We start from the raw sequence: 25461 nt of genomic DNA, 5'->3' as shown, positions 1-25461 counted from the left end.
GCCAAAAACAATAAGTTAAAGTTTGAATTACTTCCTCGCGCACCATATTTGCCATATTTAGCCCCCTCGGATTATTTTCTGTTTCCAAACTTGAAACAATCGCTCGGTGATAAAAGATTTGCCAATAATGAAGAAGTGAAGTCTGCAGTTGATGGCTATTTTGCAGAGCTCTATGATTCGCATTATAAACAGGATGTCAAAGTTATTGAACATTGTTGGGAAAAGTATATCGATCTGAAAGGAGACTATGTACAGAAATAAAAATATTTTTTCCCAAATTTGTTGTGTTTTCTTTGTTAAATTAGGTACTTCTGAGATTACCCCTGTATATAGTCAATTTGATGTATGTGCGTATAAATTAATCCACACTATATAAAAACGTATATAGTTAATAAAAATTAAATAAATATTTTAAGTATTTCTATAATATGGTTTATTCAACTTTAAAGTTTGTTTATAATTTTTAATAACACTTTAATATGCGTACTTGATAGAAACTTTTTTCACGAAAATTAAAGTATATTCTTTTATTTTTTTAAAAGCTGAATGTTTAAAAAAGTAAATAGAATTAATACAGTAATTAATTATCATTTATTAATTTAGGAGAAACAGCATAAAAAGGAAATAGAAATAGAATTCAAATTTTTCCCTCTCATTTTGTTCTAGAACATTTCATTAATAATGCTATTCACTAATTAATGTTTCAACAAAGAACTTTGATTTAGGGTTATTTTCTTTTTTCTCGTTTTTATGTTCAGTCGTTTTTTCTTTCATAAGTTGGTACGTATTATCTCCCCTTTTTCTCGTAACATTTCCTTTAAAAATTTTTTTTATTTTAGATATTTATTTCTCTGAAAATTCTTTATTATCAGGATTATTTATGAAAAATAGTAATTCGGCACAAATGTCAAAATAATATTACCTAGAATTAATTCATGAAATGAAACGATACCCTGATACAATACCATATGTATAGTTGATTACTAAATTCCTCAAACTTTGGTTGAATGTTTTCATATAAAATTTTTGATTAATATATCCTTTTCAAGAATAAAGAGTAAATAACAAATATATATATATTTCATTTTTATTGAAAAATTGTTAAAATATTTTGTACTATTTATATAATTTAATAATGGGACAAGAAATTGAAATTTACAGTAGTGTTTGGTCTACGATTCGTGGGTCAAGACCATTGTACGTTATAGTTATCGCTAGAAGTAAATGTTCTAGGAACTTTCATTCGTCATATATCATTGTAGATAGTCGTGTAATAAAAGTAATAGCTAATTATGGACTCAAAGGATATGGTACCGACCAATCCCAACATTTGTTACTCATTTATCTCTATATTGTTATTTAAAATTTTGTAATATAGTATACTATGTTACATGAATTAGTATTTTTTAACCATTATTTATTTCTTCATTTCATAATCTTACATAGAGTAATAAAAGATGACGTTTTCTATTTACGGCGCCATTTTAACAGTTTCCGTGGAAACCATGAAAACAAACGTATATATAAAAATAATGTCAATAATACCTTGAAATTATATTGAAAAATCATTTTTGTAGTAAAATTAACAATGAAGGCTATACCAGCTTGGGTTGATAAAGTTCAAGACAAATCAGAATGGTGGTAATTTTAAAAAATATTTTTTAAAATTATTCTTCTTAAATTACTAAAAACAACAATTGAGAACATTTTTATTTCTGTATCAATCAATTAATGATATTGCCACTAATAACATTTTAGTTCTAACACTTTAAATACTGTTTTTAAAAACATATGGTTGTATTATTATTTATTCTTTCATTTGTTTTTGCATTGCTCCTGTAATTTTTTGTTCCACATACCTATTCTTGCTGTATTATTTATGATTTCAAAATATATCAATGTAAAATTAAAATTATTTTTTATAGATAAAAGTTAGAAAGTTATAACCAAAATTGTACAATACAATAATAAGTAAACAATTCTTTAATTAGTTGAAGAAAATTAGTTTAATTTATATTTTAATTTTTAATTATTTTGTATTGTACATGAAAATTTGTATATATACAATATTTACACAATGATACAAAAAGACAAGTTTTGAATTGTTAGTTTTTATCATATAGAGCTATTTAATATTTTTTGTGTGTTATTTGAAATAACAGGAACTATTCCTAACATGGACAAAACATTGTTTCAGTATATATGACTTATGTTTTAACCCAGATGGAACTCAATTAGTTATTGCTGCTGGCCAGCAAGTTCTCGTTTATGAGACAACTGAAGGTGCTTTAATTCAGCCATTAAAAGGTAGATTGAATTGTTTGGATTTACCCTCTTGCCTTGTAATAACAAGTCATTCTTGTAGTACATATAAGTTGAACATGTTGAAAACAAAATTTATATCACATTTTGAAATTCTTATACAATTTTCAGTTTAAAATACTATGAGTTTAATGCTTTTATAAGTATAAATTACATTAAATATATTGAATACAACTACAAATGTTTATTACAGAAGAAAATATATTTATTAATAAAATTAGTGGATAAGATTGATACAATAAAATGATAACACATTTAAATGTTTCTAATTTTTAATCAATTATTAGTTATCCTTAGTGTTAGAGTCATATTAGTTGTAGTTAGGTAGTATAAAAAAATAAATATTTCATATGTATAAACTGTATTTCTTAAATAGTAGATTTAAAAATTGATTTTAGAGATAAACTAAACGATTGTAAAATCTAGATGATTTAATTTTAAAACTTGTAAAAAATATCAATAGAAGCAAATAGGTAGCCTGTAATTTATTTGAAAACTTTAATAACGGTAGAAAGAAGAAGAAAGAAATTCATCCACAATAATTAAGTAATTATGAGAAACAAGAAAGTTTAAGAAAAACACATGTATGTAACAATATAATGACAACAACATGAATTCTCCATAAAACTTTTTCTAATAGGACTATTGTAATGATAAAACATGAAAAAGAAGAAACATATTATTAAAATGATAGTAATAAGTGTATAAACACCTTTTTCTTTTGTGTGTGGTAATTCACAGAAGTGTGTCCTTATTTTATCATACAAATTAAATTACATTTTGTAATTTTTTTAATAAATACATTTTTTATACAATGAATATTTATAACTTTATTTAATATAACAAGTATGATTGATATTTATAAAAATATTAAACTTATAATATTATAAATTGAAGATTGTTTAAGAATTTCAAGGTGTACTATTTTTTTTTGTAAATAACTAATTCTGATACATTATGATTAGTTCATAGGGATTAATAATATAAAAGAATTATAGGACATATTTGTATTTATACTTCATAGGACATAAAGACATAGTTTACTGTGTATGTTATGCAAGAGATGGTAAAAAATTTGCATCGGGAGGTGCAGATAAGAGTGTCATTATTTGGACATCAAGATTGGAAGGTATCCTTAAATATTCGTAAGTTAAATTTTTTACTACTAAATATAATATTTTGTTAATTGAATTCTTTAATTTTAGAAATTATATTTAGTAAACAAGAATTTGTATTTGAAACATTATTCACAATATATTTCTATATCCCATGCTTAATTTAATTAAACAAAATAGATTTCTTTGTATAATACACTCATTTCAATTACATCAAAATATTTATTATAATATAATTTCTTAGACATAATGAAGCAGTTCAAGCTATGCAGTTCAATCCAGTATCACATCAACTTTTGAGTTGTTCGATATCAGATATAGCATTCTGGTCTCCAGAACAAAAAGCAGTTGTGAAACATAAATTAAGAGGAAGAGTAAATTGTTGTGCTTGGACAAACGATGGTCAATATTTGGCCATTGGATTGGCAACTGGCTATGTGTCTATTAGAAATAAAGTTTGTTTTATTCTTTTAAAGACTATAGAATATTAACTGTGGACAATTCTTATTTATATCTTTTTAGTTTCTTAAAATCAATTTTTAAATAAAATAACTATTTAAACAATGCAATATTTTTATTTTTATTTTTGCTCAATAGTTTCTAAACAGTAAATGTACTTTAACTTTGTTATACTTAATTATTTGAAAACATTATTGAATTTTAGAATGGAGAAGAACAGATACGTATTGATAGACAAAATGAAGTACCAATATGGAGTTTACTATGGAATCGTCAATGGTAATAAAGGGTTATTATCTTACTGTGTTAATGATTTATAAATTTTAATTAAATTTATTATAATTTAATATCATTTTAATTTATCCTGTTAATTAAAATTTTATGCAAGTTATGTAACAAAAAATATTTATTAAATTTGTATTTATATACAGAACTAATATATAACATATTTTAACACTGAATTTTGGCTTTACTCACAGGGAAAATTCTACAGATGTCCTTTGTATCGCAGAATGGAATGGAACTATATCCTTTTATTCAATCACAGGAAAACCAGTTGGAAAAGACAGATTATTAAATTTTATTCCTCTTAGAATGTGCAATTTTGCAGGAGGCCAATACATTTTGATTTCAGGAAGTAACAAACAGTGTATATTAATGACATATGATGGAATACAATTAATTAATGTTGGTGGTACATTTTCTTCCTGGGTATGGAGTTGTGCAGTACATCCAACATCTACACATATTGTGAGAATCTAATTATATATCAGTTATTATTTTAATATTATTTGATTCAATGTTCTGAATTATAATTATTAGTCGAGCACTTTTATTTGTGTTACAATTTTTACTGCATGTAATTATCATATTAAGTAATTACTTATAAAGCTATTCTTTATTTACCAATGCAGGCATTAGGTTGTCAGGATGGTACAATAACATATTTACAATTATCATGGAATGTTATACATGGATTATATGGAGATAGATATGCATACAGGGAAAATATGACTGATGTAATAATACAAAATCTGATTACCAGTGAAAAAGTTCGAATTAAATGTAAAGATTTGGTAAGTAAATGTACATAATTAGAAATCTGATATTTTCTTAATAAAATTGAATAATTATTTAGTTCTCAGAAATAAAATTAACTTAATACAAAATTAGTGACAGATTATGTATTAAGTAAAGTATTTAAAATCTCGTATAAATAAAATCCCTGTATAAGTTAAAATGAAACTTAAAAAGGAAATAGGAGTACTCTGCCTCTGAAAAATAGTAATAATGAAATTTTACCAATAGTTGTACTTAAATGAAATCTACTGATAATTAATATACATTACAAAGATTATCACTTTAATTTCAGATTTCTCGCATTGCTGTGTACAAATGTAGATTAGCAGTTCAATTATCTGAACGTGTAATAATATATGAACCAACTAATTCCACTGATGGAATGCATTATCGTATATGTGAAAAATTAAATCAAGCTTTAAGTTGTAATTTGTTAGTTGTTACAGCAAATAATTTAATTTTATGTACAGAAAGAAGATTACAGAGTTTATCTTTAAGTGGAATTGTAGAAAGAGAATGGATACTTGACGGACTTATAACTTACATAAAAGTCGTGGGTGGTCCAGTTGGCCAAGAATGTTTAATTGCAGGTTTGTATTATAAAAAGATTTATATATGAGGTGAATAATTTGGTTAGTCATCAACATATGAGACACTAAATATCTCTATTATTTATTAATAAATATACGAGGAAATTGATCAAAACAAAATTTGAAGAGATAAAAAGTTGTCTTCAACATCATTCTCAAAATGCATCAAATTAGAAATATAAAAAAATAATTACAAGTACTGGTTGTGTGATGGTAAAATATTTGACCAATTCCTTAAAGCTTTAACATTTGCCTTATTAAGAAATTTTTAATATTTTTAGCAAAGTATCTAAAATTTTCCAAAGTTTATGAATACTTATTAATTAATTTTTATAATTAGATTATTAGTTTTGTACACAAAACATAAAAATCAGTTATCCATAACAATTTGTTTACTTTTTTTGATGTTTATTAAATGATGTAACTTATTACTCAGTGTTTGTTTATTTTTCTTATTTTTTAAATTAATTTTTCAGTATATTATAGCAAATCAAATAAAAAAGGTAATTTACTTAACGATTTTTTCTTTTTATCCTCATTTAGGTTTAAACACAGGCTACATAGTAAAAATATATTTAGATAATCCCTTCCCAGTACATTTAACAAAAATTGAAGGCTCTGTAAGATGTCTTGATGTTAGCTCATTAAAAGAAAAGCTTGCAGTTGTTAGTGAGCATGGAATTCTTTATATATTTGATTTGTATGCAGAGGAAAAACTCCAAGAATTCCAAGAAGTGAACAGTGTAGCATTTAATAGCAGTTTTGAAGATATAATGTGTTTTTCAAGTGGAGAGTACTTGGTAATTAAAGTAGGCAATTTTACTGAATATAGACAAAAATTTACTGGATTTGTCGTGGGTCACAATGGATCAAAAGTTTACTGTTTAAATGGATCTTGTATTATTACAGTGGAGGTAAAGTCAAATTTGAGTATTTAAGAATTGAGTCTAAAAAATTTCATTTAAGTTAAAAATTGTAAATAGTTTGTAAACTACTGTACCGGATAAATGTCTTCGGGCAAAGAGTATTTTTGTCATTCATATTTTTGTGTATTATTATTAGAAATTCTATATTTTGATTAGAATCTATTGGGTTACTATATTTACTTATGTTTATCTTCTCTATATATAATTTTCTCGATTTAGTGCAAAAATAACTATTTGGAATATGACAAAGCATTTGTCTGAATACATTTGTCCAGTATTATATATTTATTGAACAAATCATATATGATATATTATATATACTAATAACTTAAATATCTATCTGTATATAGGTGCCATTATCTTTATTCATGTACCAATACCTAGATATTGGTCTCTTCTCTCATGCTTATCAAATAGCATGCCTTGGAGTAGCAGATTCGGATTGGTTTGCTCTAGGCATTTCTGCTTTAGAACATTTAGAATTAAATATCGCATATTCTGCTTTTGCTAGAGTTAAAAACCTAAGGTATATAGAAATTTTATCCGAAGTAGAAGAAAAGCTTAAATCTGGTGAATGGGGAAGAGAAGCATGTATGGCAACTGCTGCTGCTGCTATGGGAAAATTAAAGGATGCTGCAAAACTTTATCAAAAAGCTGGTTTGCAACAATATGCACTAACCATGTATACTGATTTGCGTATGTTTGATATTGCACAAGAATTTATTGTCAGTGGAAATAGCCAGGTTAGTGATATACTCCTTTATCAACATTTCTAAATATTTAGAATTTAATTTCATAAATAACTTGTATGTTATGTAACTTCTTAAGATTTAAAAATAATAAGAATACCAATTTTATTTTAATAATACATTTAGGATCGTACGATATTATTACGTAAAAGAGCAGAGTGGGCTAAAAGTCTCGGAGAACCTCGTGCCGCAGCAGAAACGTTTCTTTCAGCAGGAGATGTTGATCGTGCAATTAACATAATTGCAGAGTATGGTTGGATTGATATGTTAATTAAAGTGGGCAGACAACTTGATAAAACAGATAGAGATAATTTAACTGTAATTGCTAAGAAATTAAAGAAATTAGGTGCAACGCATGGTGCAGCAGAAATTTTTGGTCGTTTGGGCGATGATCCTGATGTAGCAGATGTCTTAGTGGATGCTCAAGCATGGCCAGAGGCTTTTGAATTAGCTGAACGAAATCCCAAACTGAAAGCAAGAATATATGGACCATATGCTAGGTGGTTGGCAGAAACTGGTCATTTTTCCGAAGCACAGGAAGGTGAGCACAACCTAATACAGTATTTATTCATCGAGAGTGCGGTTCGATTTGCACGCTGAAGGCTTTCTTTTCCATGGGGGAAACTTTCCTAAGACTTCTCCAACCCTTTAAAGGGATAAAGTTGAGAGGACTGTGGTCTCGGTGTTGGAAACGCCTGATCGCAGGATAGGATTACACTGCCATGACGCTACTCATCTAAGGGGGTCGCACGTTAGATGGGGAAAAATAACGGGTGTTTTTTTGTATTATGATACACGGCAGGTTACTAGTCTATATCCAAGGGAAGCGTAAAAACTTCATTTGGTTACCCTGTTTTTCACTTTCTTTCGCTGCCAAGCATAGCGTTCATCATGCCAGATAGTGAACACTGAGGACCTTTTTTTTTAACGTGGGAAAATTTTCTAAAAGACGGAAGTTGTGTGGGATTTTCCGCATCCGGTATTGCCGGTACAGCATATCAGCATGGCTTCCTGGAACACTGAGGACTTAATGCACTCTTCACTATTTCTAATCTACTTCTGGCCTGTGAAAGTAAGAGTGAGATCAGATGAGAACGAGTAAAGAGACTGAAAGCAAAGAACGATATGAAGCAGCTGAAACATTGAAAGTACCGTTCTGCATTCAATTTCAGTTTTTCGGACGCGCTCTTGCCTTCGATGAGAAAGAAGCGAAAAATGATCGTTCAGTAAACGTATCTTTTCTATGTTATAGAACTCATACCAGTCTCGAGTCACAAATTCTCAATACATTAATACTATATTACTGTTTGGAGTACTTTATTGATATAAAATTTGGTTTAAATTTATTTATATGTGACCGAATAAAAATTAATTAAAAATATAAAATGTATGTACTTAAAATATAGATAAAATGAAATATGAAATATAATATATTCTGTTAAGTATGATCATAGTAGTATAGAATTACAAATATTTAAAAATTGTCTATATTTATTTTAGCATTTCAGATAGCTGGACAATCAGAAAAATCTATAATGGTTTTAACAATGTTGGCAAAAAATGCAGTTGCTGAGAAAAGATTTCGTGATGCATCCTATTTTTACTGGCTCCTCTCTCAAATTAGTTTAAACCTTAACAGAAGCACTGACGAATTACAAATAATGTTTTCCCAATATTATGAAAAGGCTGATGTGTATTATGCTTACGATGAAGTTCATAAATCTATTGTAAGTAAATACCTTAAGGAAATCATTTTTTATTTTATAATCTTAATAAATTAACTTTATGTTTATGATATTAACCTTTATAATAAATTCTTAAAACACATAATAATAGCAATTTTATTATTATAACAATAATTATTCAAAATTTATAATTATGGTAAAAATAGTAATTCCATTTTAGGAGGAGCCATTCACATCATTAATGCCAGAAGCTCTTTTTAACATTTCACGATTTCTTTTAACAAAAATTCAGAATATTCAAATAGATGGAGTTTCAAAATTTATTATAATGTACACTTTATTGAAACAAGCTTCTCTTCTTGGTGCTAATAAATTGACAATGCAGTTACTTGAAAAACTACGTAAAACAAGAATTCCAGAATGGCAACTTGGCCAGTTAGAAATTTCGAATTTATTGGCTCAAGCTTCCCCTTATAGAGATCCTAAGGAACTTATGCCCCTTTGTTATAAGTGTTCAACCTTTAATCCTCTGTTGTTACCAGATAATCAGGGACATTGTGTACAGTGTTGTTTAAAATTTCAATATTCCTTTGTAATGTTTGGTAAGTTTCATTTAACTATATATGCAGATCTTTTCAAAGAATATAATATAAATAGAGGAGTATTACTTCGGATAAAAGTATTGTGCAGTGTAATATCTAAAAAGATATATTTGAATAAATGAAACGTTTTAGAAACTACAAAAATTTTGTCAAGATTAAAATCAGTTTGTTTCTCAAAGTGTCAGAATCATGGAAATTTTTCATATTAATATAAAAATAAATTCATAATTTTTAACACAACTTCTGGATAACGTAAAGTGGTTTATGATGAATGAAAAGTATATTTACTTTACTTAAAAAAATTGAATGATCTTGGTATCTCATCAAAAGAAGCTCCAGAAAAATTTTTACATCCCACTTACTTCTTTAAATTACGTAACTGTATACTTGAAAAAGATTTTCTTCAAAGATTATCTCAAAAAGCTTCAAATATATTTTAAATATTTTGCTTTGTATAATTAAACTGAAAAAAATTTTATTGTAGACGTAGATTACAACATTTTTTAAATACATATTAGACATTATTTCATTCAAATAGAAATTATTTTAATAATAATGTTAAGAAGTTTGCATTGAAAAAATAATTTCAGAAATTCTACCATTAGTCGAATTTGAATTAGAAGAAGATATTTCAGATGAAGAAGCAGAAAAACTAATAAATGAGTCTTTATCATCATCTGACACTATGATAGATAAAGATAAGCTTATTATTATTCCTGAAGTAGACATGTTTACTGCACGTTTAATGAAATATGAGGTATATAATATATTTCTTATATATCTATAATTTACATACTTATTTAATATTTTATATGTCGATGTGTACCATTTTCATCCAGTTGTGAAAATATTAATAAAACTACTTAAATTGGTAAATAATTCGATTTTAATGCATTTATTAAATGACATTTTAGGAAAAATCAAGCATTTCTACTATAGTTGTGGGAAAAAGTGTTTTGAAAAGTATGGATCCATGTACTGTATTAATCATAAAATGGCCAAGACCATTCAAAACACAATATTTTAAAAATCTTTTGCCTGATCTGCAAATTACTTTTTGTAAATCTTGTCTAAAGGTATGAAAAATGCTTCATATTTATTTTCTGATTTTTAGTTAAAATAAAGTAAATTAAATTAATATAAATTAAAATTAATAATACATGTAATACTATATTCATAGTAGTATTGGAATCCCTTTACAGTTTAGAAAATTCTCATTTGCTATTTGCATATAGCAATATAATAGCATATTATGTTAATAACTTGTCATCATTCTTTTCAGCTATTTCATTTGGACGATTATGAACTGGCTGTATTACGATATGGGCACTGTCCATTTTGTAGAACATTAAATAAATTTTCAAATTAAGATTCTTTCATTAATATGAGATACACGTTTGCTAATTAAATTTTGTTTGTATTGTAATAAACTGTTGTTGTACATTTCAAATAATTAAAATACATCACAATCTTATATAAAATAAACATAACTCAAATAATAATCTTTAATCTTAAGGAAGAATATCATTGGAGTATATAGCTGTACAAGAAAGTCAAATGCATTAATTATTAGTATAGTAGTTATTACCATAAACAACTAATATATAAATATGTGGTATAATTCAAAATTGTAAGATTTTAAACATGCAAAATTACATCAATTCCTGATGCATCTTGTAACAATATTCTATTCTATACAGTTAAAAGGCTAAACATATTTAATAGAATGCTATGATAGTTACTTGTATACAATAAAAATATTTTAAAATATTAAAAATTTTGTGTAATGTTACAGACTTTTATACATATTAAAATTATCATAGGTAATCTTACACAAGACATAAAGTACAACTGGCTAACATAGTATAAAATAATACCTATTCAGATAATAGAAATTGTTTGCTATTAACTGACCTTGTTCTGTGCTAGGTATTAATAATACAGTTATATACACGAACAAACAGTAAGTTGGTTCTTATCTACATGCTAATTGTTCTGATTCCTTGAATACCGTTAAACGAAATCTTCGGAAGAATCAAGTTCGTTTCGAACAGTTGTAGTCCGAAAGATGTTGTGCATAGTCGCTCTAATGATTTTTCTTTTTGGAAATTCCGCCTTCTGTGAAACTGGTAAATTGGATAGTAATAATGTTACGGAAATCCAAGATTCAAATATTCGGGGAAGATGTGAGTACTTTTTTGGCAAGAAAATATTTAGAATAATGTTATCTTTGAAGTATTAATTACATTTTTAAATGAAGTACATAACATTGAATTTATTCTGATAAACTAAAAGAAAGTAATTATTAAAATAAATTGTTCTTTTTTAACATAAAAATAATTGTTCCCTTACCCTCAGAAATTTATAATAAACAAATTCAAATTTTGATATAAAAATTAAATTGCTTATAAAGATAGAAATGTATTTTGAAGTATATTTGTGTATTATGTTCAATTATTATGTTCATACATAATTTAAAAATAAATGATATTTACTGTTTTAAAAAGTTGAAAAAATATATTTTCAAAACTTATTCTTGAAAGCTAAAAATGAAAGATATAATTTAATTATATAGAAGTTTGTAATTAGGACAAAATATAATATGTACTTTTCACAAAGTGTAAGATATTAATTTATTAAAAGGATTTTCAGTTTTCCCGTTATTCAGTGTTATCCGTTTTGCAAATTCACAATGCCTGGCCAATAATAATTTAAATGGCACTTGTTTTACTAGAAGAGAATGCCGTGAATATGGAGGAACAGCATCTGGTACTTGTGCAAATGGACATGGTATTTGCTGTGTTTGTAAGTAAATAGATAATTGGGTTTTTCAAAATTTAAAATAATAAAAAGATAATTTTTCTGGAAATTAAAAGAATTATTATAAATAATTTGTAAGTAATCTACATATATTTTTTCAACCTAATATATCAATAATTTTTACAGTTCAAAAATCATGTGGATCTACTACGAATGTAAATAATACATATTTTACAAATCCAGAGTATCCAACAACTTACGATGGGGCAGGGCGGTGTACAATAACAGTGAATCGTTGTAATTCAAACATATGTCAGGTGTGCATTTAAGAAAATATGTATAAAACCTGACTTTATTGTATCAATAAATATTGTCCGTTTTTTTGTTATTTAATATAATACTTTTTTAACTGTTCTATTACTTATCACACAAATAATTGTAGTAATATTTTTTTTAAATATTTAGTAATTCATACGTGTGTTGTTTAATGTAAAGTAAACTCTTGAAACATTAAGGACTATGATAAAATTTATTTGGCACAGAGTTTGTTAGAGTTTATATGTAAAAAAGTAAAATGTTAAAACGTTACTACAACTTTTGTTCTAGTTACGTTTGGACTTTTTGGAATTAAGTCTTGCCTCACCAAATGCCAGTGGAATTTGTGATTACGATCTTGTTCTAGTTTCTGGATCATCAACATCAGTACCTCGAATTTGCGGGGAAAATGCAAACCAACATGGTAACAATAAAAAAAAAATATAAATATTCAATAATTTACAAGATGTTACAATGTTGAACATTTTATAAATAATTGTTCTCAAATTGTTTGACATATTGTTAAACTTTCTAGTTTACATGGATTTTAATGGTGCTACACCAATTATGATATCAGTTGATACTAATTCTGAGTACACAACAGAACGTCGTTGGAATATAAGAATACAACAAATACCCTGTGATGCTACTTATAAAGGTATGTGTATAACTATACTATATTCTTTTATTAAATACTCATGTATTTTATACCTTTGTTACAGCTCCAAACGGATGTTTACAATATTACGATAGTGTTTCAGATACTGTAACAAGTTTTAATTATGGTACAACACAAAATCCAAGAGGTATTATTAGCAACACTTTAATTTGTTGAAATAATTATACGAATTAAATTATTAATTATTTACAGTTTATATGAATTAATGAAAAAATAATGTATTACAAACATTAATTTAATTTCAATTATGTTGTAAAACCAAATAAGGTATTAATTACTACAAATTCAAAAGTTGCTGTAACACATTTCAGCATGAATCACTGGCAAAGAGGGTCAAAATTCTTACCTAGATAAACATTTTAATTTACGAATAAACAACTTGTAATTTGTTAAATTCATTCAAATAACTTAAATTGAATAAATATCGCGGAATTACGCTGTTATAAATGTGTTGAATTGCATTTTTTATTAACGTATGATATAATAAATAATTTTAAATTATCTGTTATTAATGTAAATGAACACAAACTTTAAAATAACGGAACTTTATATGCAAATTTTATGTTGAGTAAAATAATAATTTTTTATAAAATTTTCAGATACTTTACTACTTTTTGTATTTATGTTAACATAATATAACAGAAAAGAACTTTTACAAACAGAAAAATATTAATTAATAATTAATTGTATAGTATATGACATAATTTTTATCTATATATTTATAAATGTTATAGCACCAGAAATTGGTACACGAGAAATAGCAAATACAAATTATGGTGTGTGCATAAGAATGGCCAGAGGATATTGTGCCATTGAATGGTCACAAACAACTGCGAATTCATTTTCTGTATCTGGTGACACAGGTTCTCTAGACCCTACTATAATAGGTATATATTATATAATAAAATCTTAATACTTTATTACAATTAGATTAAAAATGGTAAGATATCTGTGAAAAATATTTAAAAAAAAGTAGTAAAGTAAATAATGTAAGTAATATGCTGTCTTTCATTGTTGCTACTTTTTAATTTTAAGAGAAAAACCACCCCTTATTTCACCTAATTTATTTTCATCTCTGTAATTCTTCAATTACATAAGATATAGAAGAATGTTTCAAACACAAGTTTTACCGTTTCTAAAGGTCTGTAAATTATTATATATGTTATAATTATAATAACAGGTCTATTATTAGGATAAATGTTACATTCTCTATTTGAAACATTTTTTAATATCTTTTATAATTTAAGAATTATACAGGCGTAAATAAAATTAAATAAAACCTAACTCAAAATTTCAATATCAAGTAGTAAACGCAGCTTGTGTATAAAAATTAAATAAATATTCTTGATCTATTCTTAAATAATAATATATCTAATTATTAGGTAGCCTATTATTAATTTTTTTACGTTTAATATTTTTCTTATATTTTTTTTAATAAAATATTTGTATGTATCTTATGCTTAAATATTATATTTATAATATTTTTCCTTATTCTTTTTCATTGTGATTTCAATTTGAAAACACCCTCTACATTTTAACAAAAAATTATAATAAATACAATGTTTAATGTTAGTTATCAGTGATAACAATAATAATATTAGTAACTTTTATTCAGGTCCAGAATTTGCAGCAGAACAAGGGACAGACTGTACCCAAGACTTTGTTATCATTGCAAATCCATTTATAGTGGGCAGTGCAGTTGGTGTAGAACGATTCTGTGGTAATGGTTTTATAACAAAAACATGTATGTATATTTTAATGTTTTTCCAAATTTTTGTTTAAACTATTGATTTATTAATTTCTATTCATTTTTAAAAACATTTTACTTTTTCTAATTTTTTTAAAATAAAAGGTTGTAAAACTTTTTAAATTTTAACTACATAAAGTATTTTCTCATTTTTAGCATATTCAAAACCATTTGTCTTGTATGTTGTCACAAATGGAGATGAAATGGGAGAAATAGAAAATAAAGGATTCTCACTGACTTATCGTCAAATACCTTGTGCAGTTTAAATTAAAAAGATAGATCTATAGATAACTTATGTAATTATTAATTGTCGAATTTACTACAATTTTTCCTTCTAATTGAAATTTAAAAAACTCTTTATCATTTTTCAACATAACAATTGAAATAAAAATTGTTTCAATTTCATTACTTAGATGTGAGTTTGTGAAACACACAATAATAATGTACACACATTTATGTATAAATATTTATTACACTGTTCAAAATATTAAATACCAATTATTTAAAAAATACAAATTTACTTCTTGAGCATCAATGAGGTATAAATTCGCCTGACACATTCGTAATATTTACGCCATATATACACAACTATTTACATATTACAAACTAAATTAATTATTATTCCTACCACAATATAGTCCTATATAATAACATGTATCGAAATTAATTCTGAAACGTAATGAAGTATATTTAATAAATAATAGTTTAATCCTTATTTTGAACTTTACACATTTCAAAGATACTGATAATACTGTTCTTTCATAGTGATTCATGTAACTTGTTGGTTATAAGTTAAGTGGTTTGAAAGATTAAAGCCATTTTGGGCTCAATAGTATAATATTTTAGCACATCTATGTTGTCCTCCTGTCAAACGCTTTACGCGTGAGATTGAAATGCATTTCATGAAGAAGGAGTAACCAAAGCTATTGTCTTTTTCCTGACATGATATGAATTCATATTACTGTGTATCATTTAGACACATCTTAGATTCCTACAATGGTAATGGATAGCACTGTCTAATTTTTTTCTTATATTCATTATTTAATAACAAAAATCTTTTTTAAATCTGGATAAAGTGCAAATTATCAAATTTTCATCTCATATTTAAAAAAGCATAATTTTTTATAATCTTTTATTTCACCCTGAATAATATTCAAGATACAGGACACCAATTTTTTTATATTTTCCTTTTATTTTCTGTTTTATATACATGAATACTATGTATTATATAAATTAAATAAAATATGAAATGCAACTGTATATCTAATTTATTACACTAGAGATCAAATAAGAATCAATAGTTCAAGATAAAATTAGTTTGAATGTACAGTATTGTCTCGTTATAGATCGTCCATTTGAAGAAACAGGTACAACTTACAGCGAAACAGTTTTCAATTTTGCAGTTCTTCTCTTATTTACCGTGGCGAGTGTGACCAACTACGAATAAGAAAGACGGCAAATGACGGCAATAAACCATACAAGGTCACTCGAGTCTTCAACAGCTTCGATTATGTAGGGATACAGGAAAAGAAATATCGTTTTTTTTTTATGATTATTAAAAATTTTTTAAATTTTAATACATTGTTCTATTACAATTATTATTGCAATTGCATGTATTATTATAGTTAAATTATTGTTAAATTATCATGAGCTGCAAAAGAAGAAGATTAAATTTCTCAAGTTGAACATGGTGGTAGGAATTATTCCAATTTAGCAGAGTAGTATCAAATCTGTCTAGAAACAATTCGACGCATTCAACGCGAGGAAAGTAAATTAAGAAGCTATATAGTTAAAGTCCACGAATTAAAATTTAAAAAAAAAGAACATGCAGTTTTGAGAATTTGGAAAACTGTCTTTAGACGTGGTTTCTATAACAGCGGACAGTGAGAAATCAACTCACAGATTTATTATTACAGGAGAAAACATTAGAAATAGGAAATGAAATTAGGATGCTGTCTTCATTCAATGCCAGTAAGGATTACTATAATGGTTAATGAAATGTGAAAATCGTCACGATATAAGATTAGTTATAAAAGTCGCCAAAGTCTCGAATAAACTTTATGGTTTGCTGGCATCATGTGCCTTCTTGTTCACTTGCAGTCTGTCGTATTCGCGGGGGCAACTACAAAAGCAGTGGAAGGGATAGAGAAACTACTTACAACGAAATATGAACAACCTATTGCAAGACAATACTGTAGTAATGGAAATAAGTTAAATAATACAAATTAGTTTTGAAAAAGTTAATTAATATTTGTATTATTTAATTAACTAAGTATTTACTTCCAGAATGTGTCTCCACTTCTTTCGTCATAGCATTATACCATGTTTTAAGTTTTGTATTATTCAAAACATCTTTAAAAGCATTACAACCTTCTATACTTTTAAAAATTCCGTAAACAGCAAGATCCGATAAATTCGGGTTTTCCCCTCCCATAAATGTACCACCACGTTTCTTAATGGCACGTAACCATTCATTAACTTCATCATAGAGAGATTGTCGAACATCATCTTTAAGATTATGCCTTCGTTTTAAGCGTTTTGATATCAACCACATGGCTATAGCGCCCACATTTATTATCATTAATCTTTCCCATGTTGGAAAATATTCTTCCCATCTACCAACCTGATTAATGAAAAAATTATTCTCTCAATTTTTAGATTAATTAAAATTCTCGCTGCCGCGAGATTTAGTACATGTACAAAAGTTCAATTCGCTGATACAGGATTAGAGGACATTAGTGAATTGTTGACAAAATCTTTCTAACTTATAAAATATGATAAAATGCATCAAAGGTTTCAGCAACAATTTACTAATGTGCTCTAAGACTGTATCAACTTTGAATCAATCTTTAAGGTATTATTCAATACTGAGTATCTCAATGTGTATGAAATTAAAAATTAATTATGTTTTTGTAACTTTATAAACGGCTAATAAAATTAATTGACAATGAGATATTAAATATGTCATTTTCACTTATGTATTAACTTTAATATCATTATTTTATTTAATTTCATTTATTAATTAAATTGTGTTTTATTTAAAATATGCGTACTTTTAAATAAAAAATTATTATACATTTTGTGTCATATTAAATTTAACTATTATGTAAATACTTACTTCTGAAAACCAGTTGAATGTTTTGTAAGCTTCATTAAATGTTCTATACACGTTTGGTGAAAGTGTATGAACAAGTACATCATCTGCCCACTTTCTCCATTTATGTTCTTCCCTAAAAAAATAAATTTATTTATATTTTATTACTGTTTGTTCCTAACCAATATTTCAAATATGTACAGAGATTAAAAGCTTAAATAGTGATTCCAGTTCACAAAATAGTCTCAAGAATCATTAAGTTGAATAAATATAAAACATCCAAGTTGGTGAATGTATTGGTTCTAGTTATGGTATTAATACTGACTTTAATATTACTTCCAATATTAATTTTTGACAATAACCAGGGTAAGTTATTTAATGGAGAATAGTTACAGTCCACAGGGAGCAAAAATGATGAGAGAAAGAAATATGAATGCAACAGAAAAAATAAGACAAAGAAAAAGATCAGAGTTAATAGAAAAAAGGAAACTGGATCCTAAAACACCTATTAAAAAAATATGATAACTGTTTGAGAGTTCAATAACTGTATAAAAGAAGCAGGAGATGAAAAGATACAAATACTGAAATAGGTGAAAATGATTAGGATATTAAAGAAATTAAATATGAAGAAGTAAAAGTAATTGATGTGTATGGGGGAGGGGGAGGGGGAGGGGAGGGGGAAGAAAGAGGAAAGGGATAAGTGTGGAAGTGTGCGAACTAAATCATAGTTTGTAAGTCAAATTTGATACCAAGGTTAATTAGCAAAAGCCACATAATAAATATTGTACATTAATATCAATTCTACAAGAAATTAACTATTAATAAATCCAATAATAAATTAATTTACATAATATAACTTACATGATAGCATCCAGGTTTTTATTTTCTGGCAAAGTTTCTTTATACATTAAAAAATATTTGTTCATAATTTCATATTTCAATTTATTTTCATCATGCAATGCTATATTTGGATAATATTCTATTAATTCATCAACCTTTTGTGACTTGTTTTTTATATGTGATGCTAATAGTGAAATGATCATTGAACTATCATTTAAAGGTTGATAACCAAATTCTGTTTGCATTAAAAGTATTGGTAATTTTCTGTAGGATGACCATGATATTTCTTTACGTAATACTGGGTCTACTTCCACAACATCATAAGACAAACCATAGTAATCCAAAAAAGCTCTGACCTAAAATATTTTATTCATTAGTTTTATTATAACTTGTTATTGCCAAACAATTAAAATGGAATTTTAATAAATTTTTTGAAAATTACTCATCTTCCAAAATGATATTAGAATTTATCATTTTAAAATATTTTTTATGTATTATTTATGAAATACTACTCTATTTAAAAATACAAACATTTTAAATAGAGTAGTATCGATCCTTTAATATGGATATTTTACCTTACAACAGAAGGGGCATGTTTGATACTGGAAAAGGGTAAGTTTTAATCCACTTGAATCTGTTGGTAAAACAATCTAAAATAAAAATCAATTTTTAAAGTAAAACTTGTTACACAATAGAGGTAACCTTTTCATTTAAAAATGTATTAATAAAGTTGCTAAATTTTAAAAAAAGTTTATTTTATATTGATAATTAGCAGATCTATAACAAATATTCAATAATTTTAGTTAAAAGTTTATGATACAATAATTTTTTTTGCAGGATGTAAAATTCATAATTTATGTATAATAATAAGTGAATTCAGCAAACCTTTCTTGAAATTGGTACTGCTGGTTTTTCTTTTAAAGCTTTAATTTTGTATTCTGTACCATCAAGATGATAAGTTTTTGAATTTTGTGTATTTAAATACCAAGAATAACTTGTTGTAATAAGCACTCCAACAGAAATTCCTAATAAACTTGTTTTGAATATAGTTTTTATTGTTGAAGGCTGCTGAGTTGCTGACGAGAAATTTATATTTCTTTTTGAACATTTTTGAATAATATTTTTAAAAGAATAGAAATTTTGCGATAATTTTGATAATTTTACTAATATAGACATTATAAAGACGTGTTAATTATTGTATGTACAGGTTGAAATAAATGGATTACTTTATTTGAACTGTTAAACAGATACTTTGATAACAATGTAAAAACATTTAAAAAAGTATGAAGAAAGGTTATGTTAAAAAATTCTGTGCAAATTATAATAATCCTTATAAATATAGTATTAAACAGTCTTAATAGTTTGTAGTTAATATGTATTATCAGAATAGTATCGAAACATTCGTAACGCAATATTTGACATGAAAATCTATATGAAGATTTAAGTTTGACACAGACTATAAAATAAGTAGATTTTCCATCTAACAGTTTACTCGCGGACCTGAAGGACTGTGCATAATCCACGGGAGTGAGTCGCTTATAGAAGAAGGCTCAACTTACAAAAATCCTCTTCAAAAGTTTTTCAGCCATCTTATGTGAATGTATTGCACTCTTTTGTATTAGTATTAATTCATTTTTATTTATCATCAATTAATGAGTTTAATTAGGGAAATCCCCATCGTCCCTAGTGAAGTGTGAAATTCGATATGAACCGGTTGTTACTTTGTAAAAAGGCAATTGGCATTTAAAGATTGCAAACTTAATAAAGAATAATAACAGACAAAATAAAGAATAATAATAATTTTTATTCTTATGAAAATATTTGTAACATACCGATGAAACTTTTCTAATATAACTAAGACCAAACACTATGATCTGAATAATTTTTAATTATAGTTCTCGAGCTGCGCGATTCGTTATTTTGGTCGATTGACTGTATTTACTAATCGCATCTGAAACCTAACTTGTTTACTTGAATCGGAGCGCATTACTGCTTTTAAAAGCTTATTGCATATGCACGAAATGTACTCAATTCCTAATTTTACACGAAAGAATAGATGAAAAATCTATGTGTACTTATTCACTTTTATTTTCTCGAATTCCTTCTTCTTTCTCCCTTAATTGCTCTTACTCTTTTTCACACAATGTCCTTTTCTTTGACTATCCTTCATTCTTTTTCAGTGCCTTTTACTTACTTCTTTTTTTCAATTGCTAGCTGCTATTGTTGATAAAATACAAAGACAACTAATCTGCGCACATTGTATACACAAGACTGTTGGAGATCCCAAATGACGGTTATACAATGAGACATTACTATATATGTTCACTGAATACTGTATGTATAGTTGTGAATAGTTAGGAGCAGTTCTAGATAAAGAGCTCTGATTAGGAGTGTACTCAACATTTTAATTCGTTTCACAACATTGTATAATACCATTTTCAAATAACCATAGTAATAGTCAATATAAACGATCAATCGATGTAAAAAGCAAAAGATACTTTTAATAAAATTGTTTTCTTTAATGGCTATTAAATTGTTATACTTTTCTTTTATTATCTAGTATTTTTAAATATAAATTCTTATATACAATATAGCGAACAACTTTTGAAGGAACATGTGAAAGAAGATAAATGTTTAAATTTTGCCACACTTCAATTAGATGGCATCGTTAGTAGATTTGTGTAAGATGGCTAAAGAATGTTCTTGTGATCATATTTCTTTAACCCTTTTAACTTCATGTCTCTTATCCAAGATTTCCTATTACTTATTCTTTGTAGTCGTACAGTCTTTCATTTGTATGTTTAACGCATAATGAATCAAAACCAAGATTGCTATGAAATTCTTAGTCAAAAAGGGAAAGCACGAAAATCCCTGCCCATTCTACACATTCCAAAATTACCTGCAAACATCTTAATAAGAATGTCTTAGCAACCCTGATAGAAACACTGGGTTTAAAATCTATATGCGTTAACATATATAATACAAGCACACAGCTATTTTTATATATATATAAATTGCAACTTGTATAAATTCTATTATGTTTGTTTTGTTTCAGTTCTTTTTTTAGTCACATAGTTTTGTTTAACACGTTCCAAGCACTTCTTAACTCTCACTGGACGAAGTATAATCCTTTTATTAGTGTCATTAATATGCTAATTTATGTATCTCAGAATAATTCTATCGATTCTGTTTGTATTAATGTAAGTAGGGCTGTACTTGGAATTTCCATTTACAAAATCTTAAGATAATTTTCTAAAATAACCAAGCAGAGACAAATACGTTACCCTGTTTTACTCAATGCATTTAATTTTATAGTGTTGCGATTTCCAGTGCGCATGAATGAAAACGGTGGCTTGTCTGACAACTCCGACCTCTGACACCACGTATTTCGGCACACAACCTAACAAAGCCTTATAATCTACATTTTACGTGACGTATCTTATAATTTATAAATGAAAAAACTTGTGACTATTTCAATCAATTAAAAAATAATTAAAAACGAATTTATAACTAATACATGTACTTGTAATTAATTTATTTGCAGTCAAAATAAATAGTTAAGTAAGAAGTTATAAAACAAAATTGATTTAAATAAAAACTGTAAAACATTGACATAGATGTTTTTATTATAAATGTTAAAAATAAATAGTTAATTATAAAATGGATTATTAGTCACGTAAATATATAAAATAAAAAATATAAACCCGAATCATATACATACAAACAAACTTAAAAACGAATAATTTCAAGGTTAAGACATTTTACATTAAAAAACTACAAAAACATTCACAATGGTAATAAAAATTAATATTTTAGTTCACTTTAATTAGTTCTATTTTCGATCAATTTTATTTACAAACAATATATTTAGAATTTTAATAAATAATATTATTTATGTATTGCAATTGAATCAAATTTACTATTTTGATTTAATATTTTCAAATTATTCAGTTTTATTAAAATATAATTAAATAAATACGTATTTCGTATATTGTATGTAATATAATTATTTGTTTTTAGCATGGCAGATTAAAAATTCTAACAAGTGCAGAAAAAGAAGAGGCATTGAAAAAAAAACAAAAGAAAAAGCTTACACAGTATAAATGTGGCATGAGCATAGTGTTTCAAAAAGTAATTTCTTTTTATATTATATAATGAAACCAGAATATGTTAATATATAAATAAACTATTGATTAAAGATTAAGTAAAAAAGAAATTTTAATATAAAGAAGTCAAATGAATAAAATAAAGAAATGAAAGATGTTGATACCATGTATAAAATAAAGATTTTGCTTTAAATCTTACAGAGAAATGATAAAATTTATGATGATGAGTTAATGATGATGACTGAGCGTTTGCTACTAGAGCATCCTGAAATTTATACATTATGGAATATTCGCAGAGAGACATTTATAAACAATAACTGGTAATTATACATTAATGTTTATCTTTATTAATAAACAATGTAAATAATATTCAATAATTTCAATTTATTACTTTATTAATGTAATGTATCAATTAATTAGCAAGAATGACTTTACAAATGCTAATATAATAAGAATATAACAATTTAATCAAAGAATGTTTTAATGAAAAGTATTTATTGCTGACTATAATATGCATTTTTCATTGAATATTTATATTGTATTTAAATAAAAACAAAATCTGATATAATATAAAATTTAATGAAACAGGAATGAAGAACTTTTAAAACAATTTTATCAGAGTGAATTAATGCTTACTGAAAACTGTTTAAAACAAAATCCTAAATCATATTGTACATGGTACCAAAGAAAATGGATTATGGATCACATGAACAAACCTGATTGGAAAAGAGAATTAATGTTATGTACTAAGTATTTAGATTTTGATGAAAGAAACTGTGAGTCATTAATGTTATCAATGTTTGTAGTTTTAATGTCTAAGAATTGATAAGACATAAATGTGTTATTTTTTGTTTTAGTTCATTGCTGGAATTATAGAGAATTTGTTGTGCAAAAAGCAGGAATTTCTTCTGAAGAAGAATTCAAATTTTCTACCTCAAAAATTTTAAATAATTTCTCTAATTATTCTTCTTGGCATTATAGAAGTCGACTTTTGTCAAAAATATTTGATAATTGCAACCAACAGGATATTAATGAAAAAAAGAAAGATGGTAATATTTCTATTGTACATAAATTATTGTATAAATATGTAAAATTTTGTTTACACTTATTTTATAATATATGATTGTAAAATTGTGTTCTTTTTTTAGAACTGGAGTTGGTAATGAATGCTACATTTACAGATCCTAATGATACTAGTGCTTGGTTTTACCAAAGATGGTTATTAAGTACTCATAAATTTTCTCCCACTCTTTCTCAAGCTTTACTGAAAGACAATAATGTGATTCTTTTTATTGATCAAAGTATATCAATAGAATCAATATGTTTGCAAATAAATAATGAAAATGAAAATGTTCTGTGGAAATCTTGGCAAAATACTAAATTTTCTAAATTGTGGTTTGGAAAATTTAAAAAGCAATTTAATGAAATAACGGAGGTTAAGGTTGATGTTGAAGGACATTTTTACCCTTTATACTATTTTAATCAAAAGTGGATGTTTAAAGAAAACAAATTTAAACCTCATTATAATGAAGACCAATTACTTGCACAATTATTGAATTATAAGCAGCTTGTAGAATTGGAACCTAGTAATAAATGGGCCCTTCTTACTTCTGTACATTTAATGAAAAAAATCAATTTTATCAAATTTAATGATGATATTTTAACAAGTTTGAACACTCTTCTTAATATTGATCCTCTTCGGTTTAATTATTACAGAGATTTACGTAAGTATATTTGGCAGTTAAGTTACAAGAAATGTAATAGTAACATGCACATTGTAATTGTAATTCACATTTCTAATATTATTATTTTAGTAATGCTTATTTCATTATCACAGAAATCGAATAATGAAGATTTTTTTCAGAAAGTAAATGTATAATAGAGTACAAATTGTACGAATTATGGAACAGTGAAGGAGATCAGGAAATAAAATCAGAAATTGATCTTTCAAAATTAAATCTAACAACACTGAATAGTAATGAACATCTTGGTTTTTTTGAAGAAGTAAATCTTGATGCAAATTTCCTATCAAACTCCTTGTATCAGTTATCTTGTCTACAGAATTGCAAAAAATTATCACTTTCAAATAATCAGTTAGAAAGTTTGAAAAAATTCCCTATGTTACAAAACCTTGAGGTTTTGTCATTAAGAAATAATAAACTAAGAAATTTGGAAGAAATATCACAATTGTTAAAAAAACACAAATTAAAGTCTCTTGATTTAAGAGAAAATCCTATTTGTGATATCGCAGAATTGCAGAGTACTGTTATGGAAATTGATCCTACTTCAAAATTATACATAGAATAATTTTAATAATACATGTATTATTTCACACGTATTGTTATAAATATGTAGTAAAATAAACACTTAAGGTTTGGTTATGGGTTGTATG

At 26.0% G+C, this 25461-nt stretch overlaps 4 protein-coding genes across 12 annotated transcripts; 3 read left to right on the top strand and 1 right to left on the bottom strand.

Moving 5' to 3' along the window:
- Nucleotides 1–1346: 1346 nt before the first annotated feature.
- On the top strand, nt 1347–11596 carry Oseg1 (intraflagellar transport protein Oseg1). 5 transcript variants are annotated; one of them, XM_076325995.1, is made up of 16 exons: nt 1347–1641; nt 2198–2307; nt 3347–3467; nt 3682–3892; nt 4102–4175; nt 4376–4646; nt 4811–4972; nt 5269–5566; nt 6110–6480; nt 6843–7235; nt 7368–7782; nt 8742–8968; nt 9147–9528; nt 10119–10285; nt 10443–10604; nt 11458–11596. In XM_076325995.1, exons 1-16 carry the CDS (start codon nt 1589–1591, stop codon nt 11533–11535), a joined length of 3495 nt encoding a protein of 1164 aa, XP_076182110.1. In that variant the 5' UTR covers nt 1347–1588; the 3' UTR covers nt 11536–11596. The 5 variants fall into 5 exon arrangements, with proteins under 5 accessions (XP_076182110.1, XP_076182185.1, XP_076182031.1 ...); XM_076325916.1 differs by lacking the exon at nt 11458–11596 and adding an exon at nt 10811–11075 and having other exon boundaries at nt 1348–1638; XM_076325835.1 differs by lacking the exon at nt 11458–11596 and adding an exon at nt 10811–11075 and having other exon boundaries at nt 1348–1641.
- On the top strand, nt 11582–15516 carry LOC143154546 (uncharacterized). The gene is made up of 9 exons (XM_076326601.1): nt 11582–11714; nt 12181–12333; nt 12475–12605; nt 12895–13027; nt 13139–13261; nt 13326–13409; nt 14017–14169; nt 14898–15026; nt 15186–15516. The coding sequence occupies exons 1-9, from the start codon at nt 11597–11599 to the stop codon at nt 15293–15295; spliced, it is 1134 nt and encodes a 377-aa protein (XP_076182716.1). The 5' UTR covers nt 11582–11596; the 3' UTR covers nt 15296–15516.
- Nucleotides 15506–20514, bottom strand: Su(p) (prostaglandin E synthase Su(P)). Its single transcript, XM_076326582.1, has 5 exons — nt 19849–20514; nt 19539–19613; nt 18985–19319; nt 18148–18259; nt 15506–17652 (listed from the first exon to the last, which is right to left on the bottom strand). The coding sequence occupies exons 1-5, from the start codon at nt 20137–20139 to the stop codon at nt 17290–17292; spliced, it is 1176 nt and encodes a 391-aa protein (XP_076182697.1). The 5' UTR covers nt 20140–20514; the 3' UTR covers nt 15506–17289.
- On the top strand, nt 20448–25461 carry Rabggta (Rab geranylgeranyltransferase subunit alpha). 5 transcript variants are annotated; one of them, XM_076326448.1, is made up of 9 exons: nt 20448–22163; nt 22279–22392; nt 22508–22757; nt 22984–23094; nt 23271–23389; nt 23658–23845; nt 23927–24118; nt 24218–24793; nt 24934–25461. In XM_076326448.1, exons 3-9 carry the CDS (start codon nt 22755–22757, stop codon nt 25374–25376), a joined length of 1632 nt encoding a protein of 543 aa, XP_076182563.1. In that variant the 5' UTR covers nt 20448–22163; nt 22279–22392; nt 22508–22754; the 3' UTR covers nt 25377–25461. The 5 variants fall into 5 exon arrangements, with proteins under 5 accessions (XP_076182563.1, XP_076182384.1, XP_076182654.1 ...); XM_076326357.1 differs by having other exon boundaries at nt 20470–20563; nt 22019–22163; nt 22279–22757; XM_076326269.1 differs by having other exon boundaries at nt 22279–22757.

This window comes from Ptiloglossa arizonensis, chromosome 1, assembly GCF_051014685.1.
Source record: "Ptiloglossa arizonensis isolate GNS036 chromosome 1, iyPtiAriz1_principal, whole genome shotgun sequence".
NCBI classification, from domain to species: Eukaryota; Metazoa; Arthropoda; class Insecta; order Hymenoptera; family Colletidae; genus Ptiloglossa; species Ptiloglossa arizonensis.
Note: the sequence above shows the minus strand (reverse complement) of the source record. Positions and strands in the feature narration are given on the sequence as shown.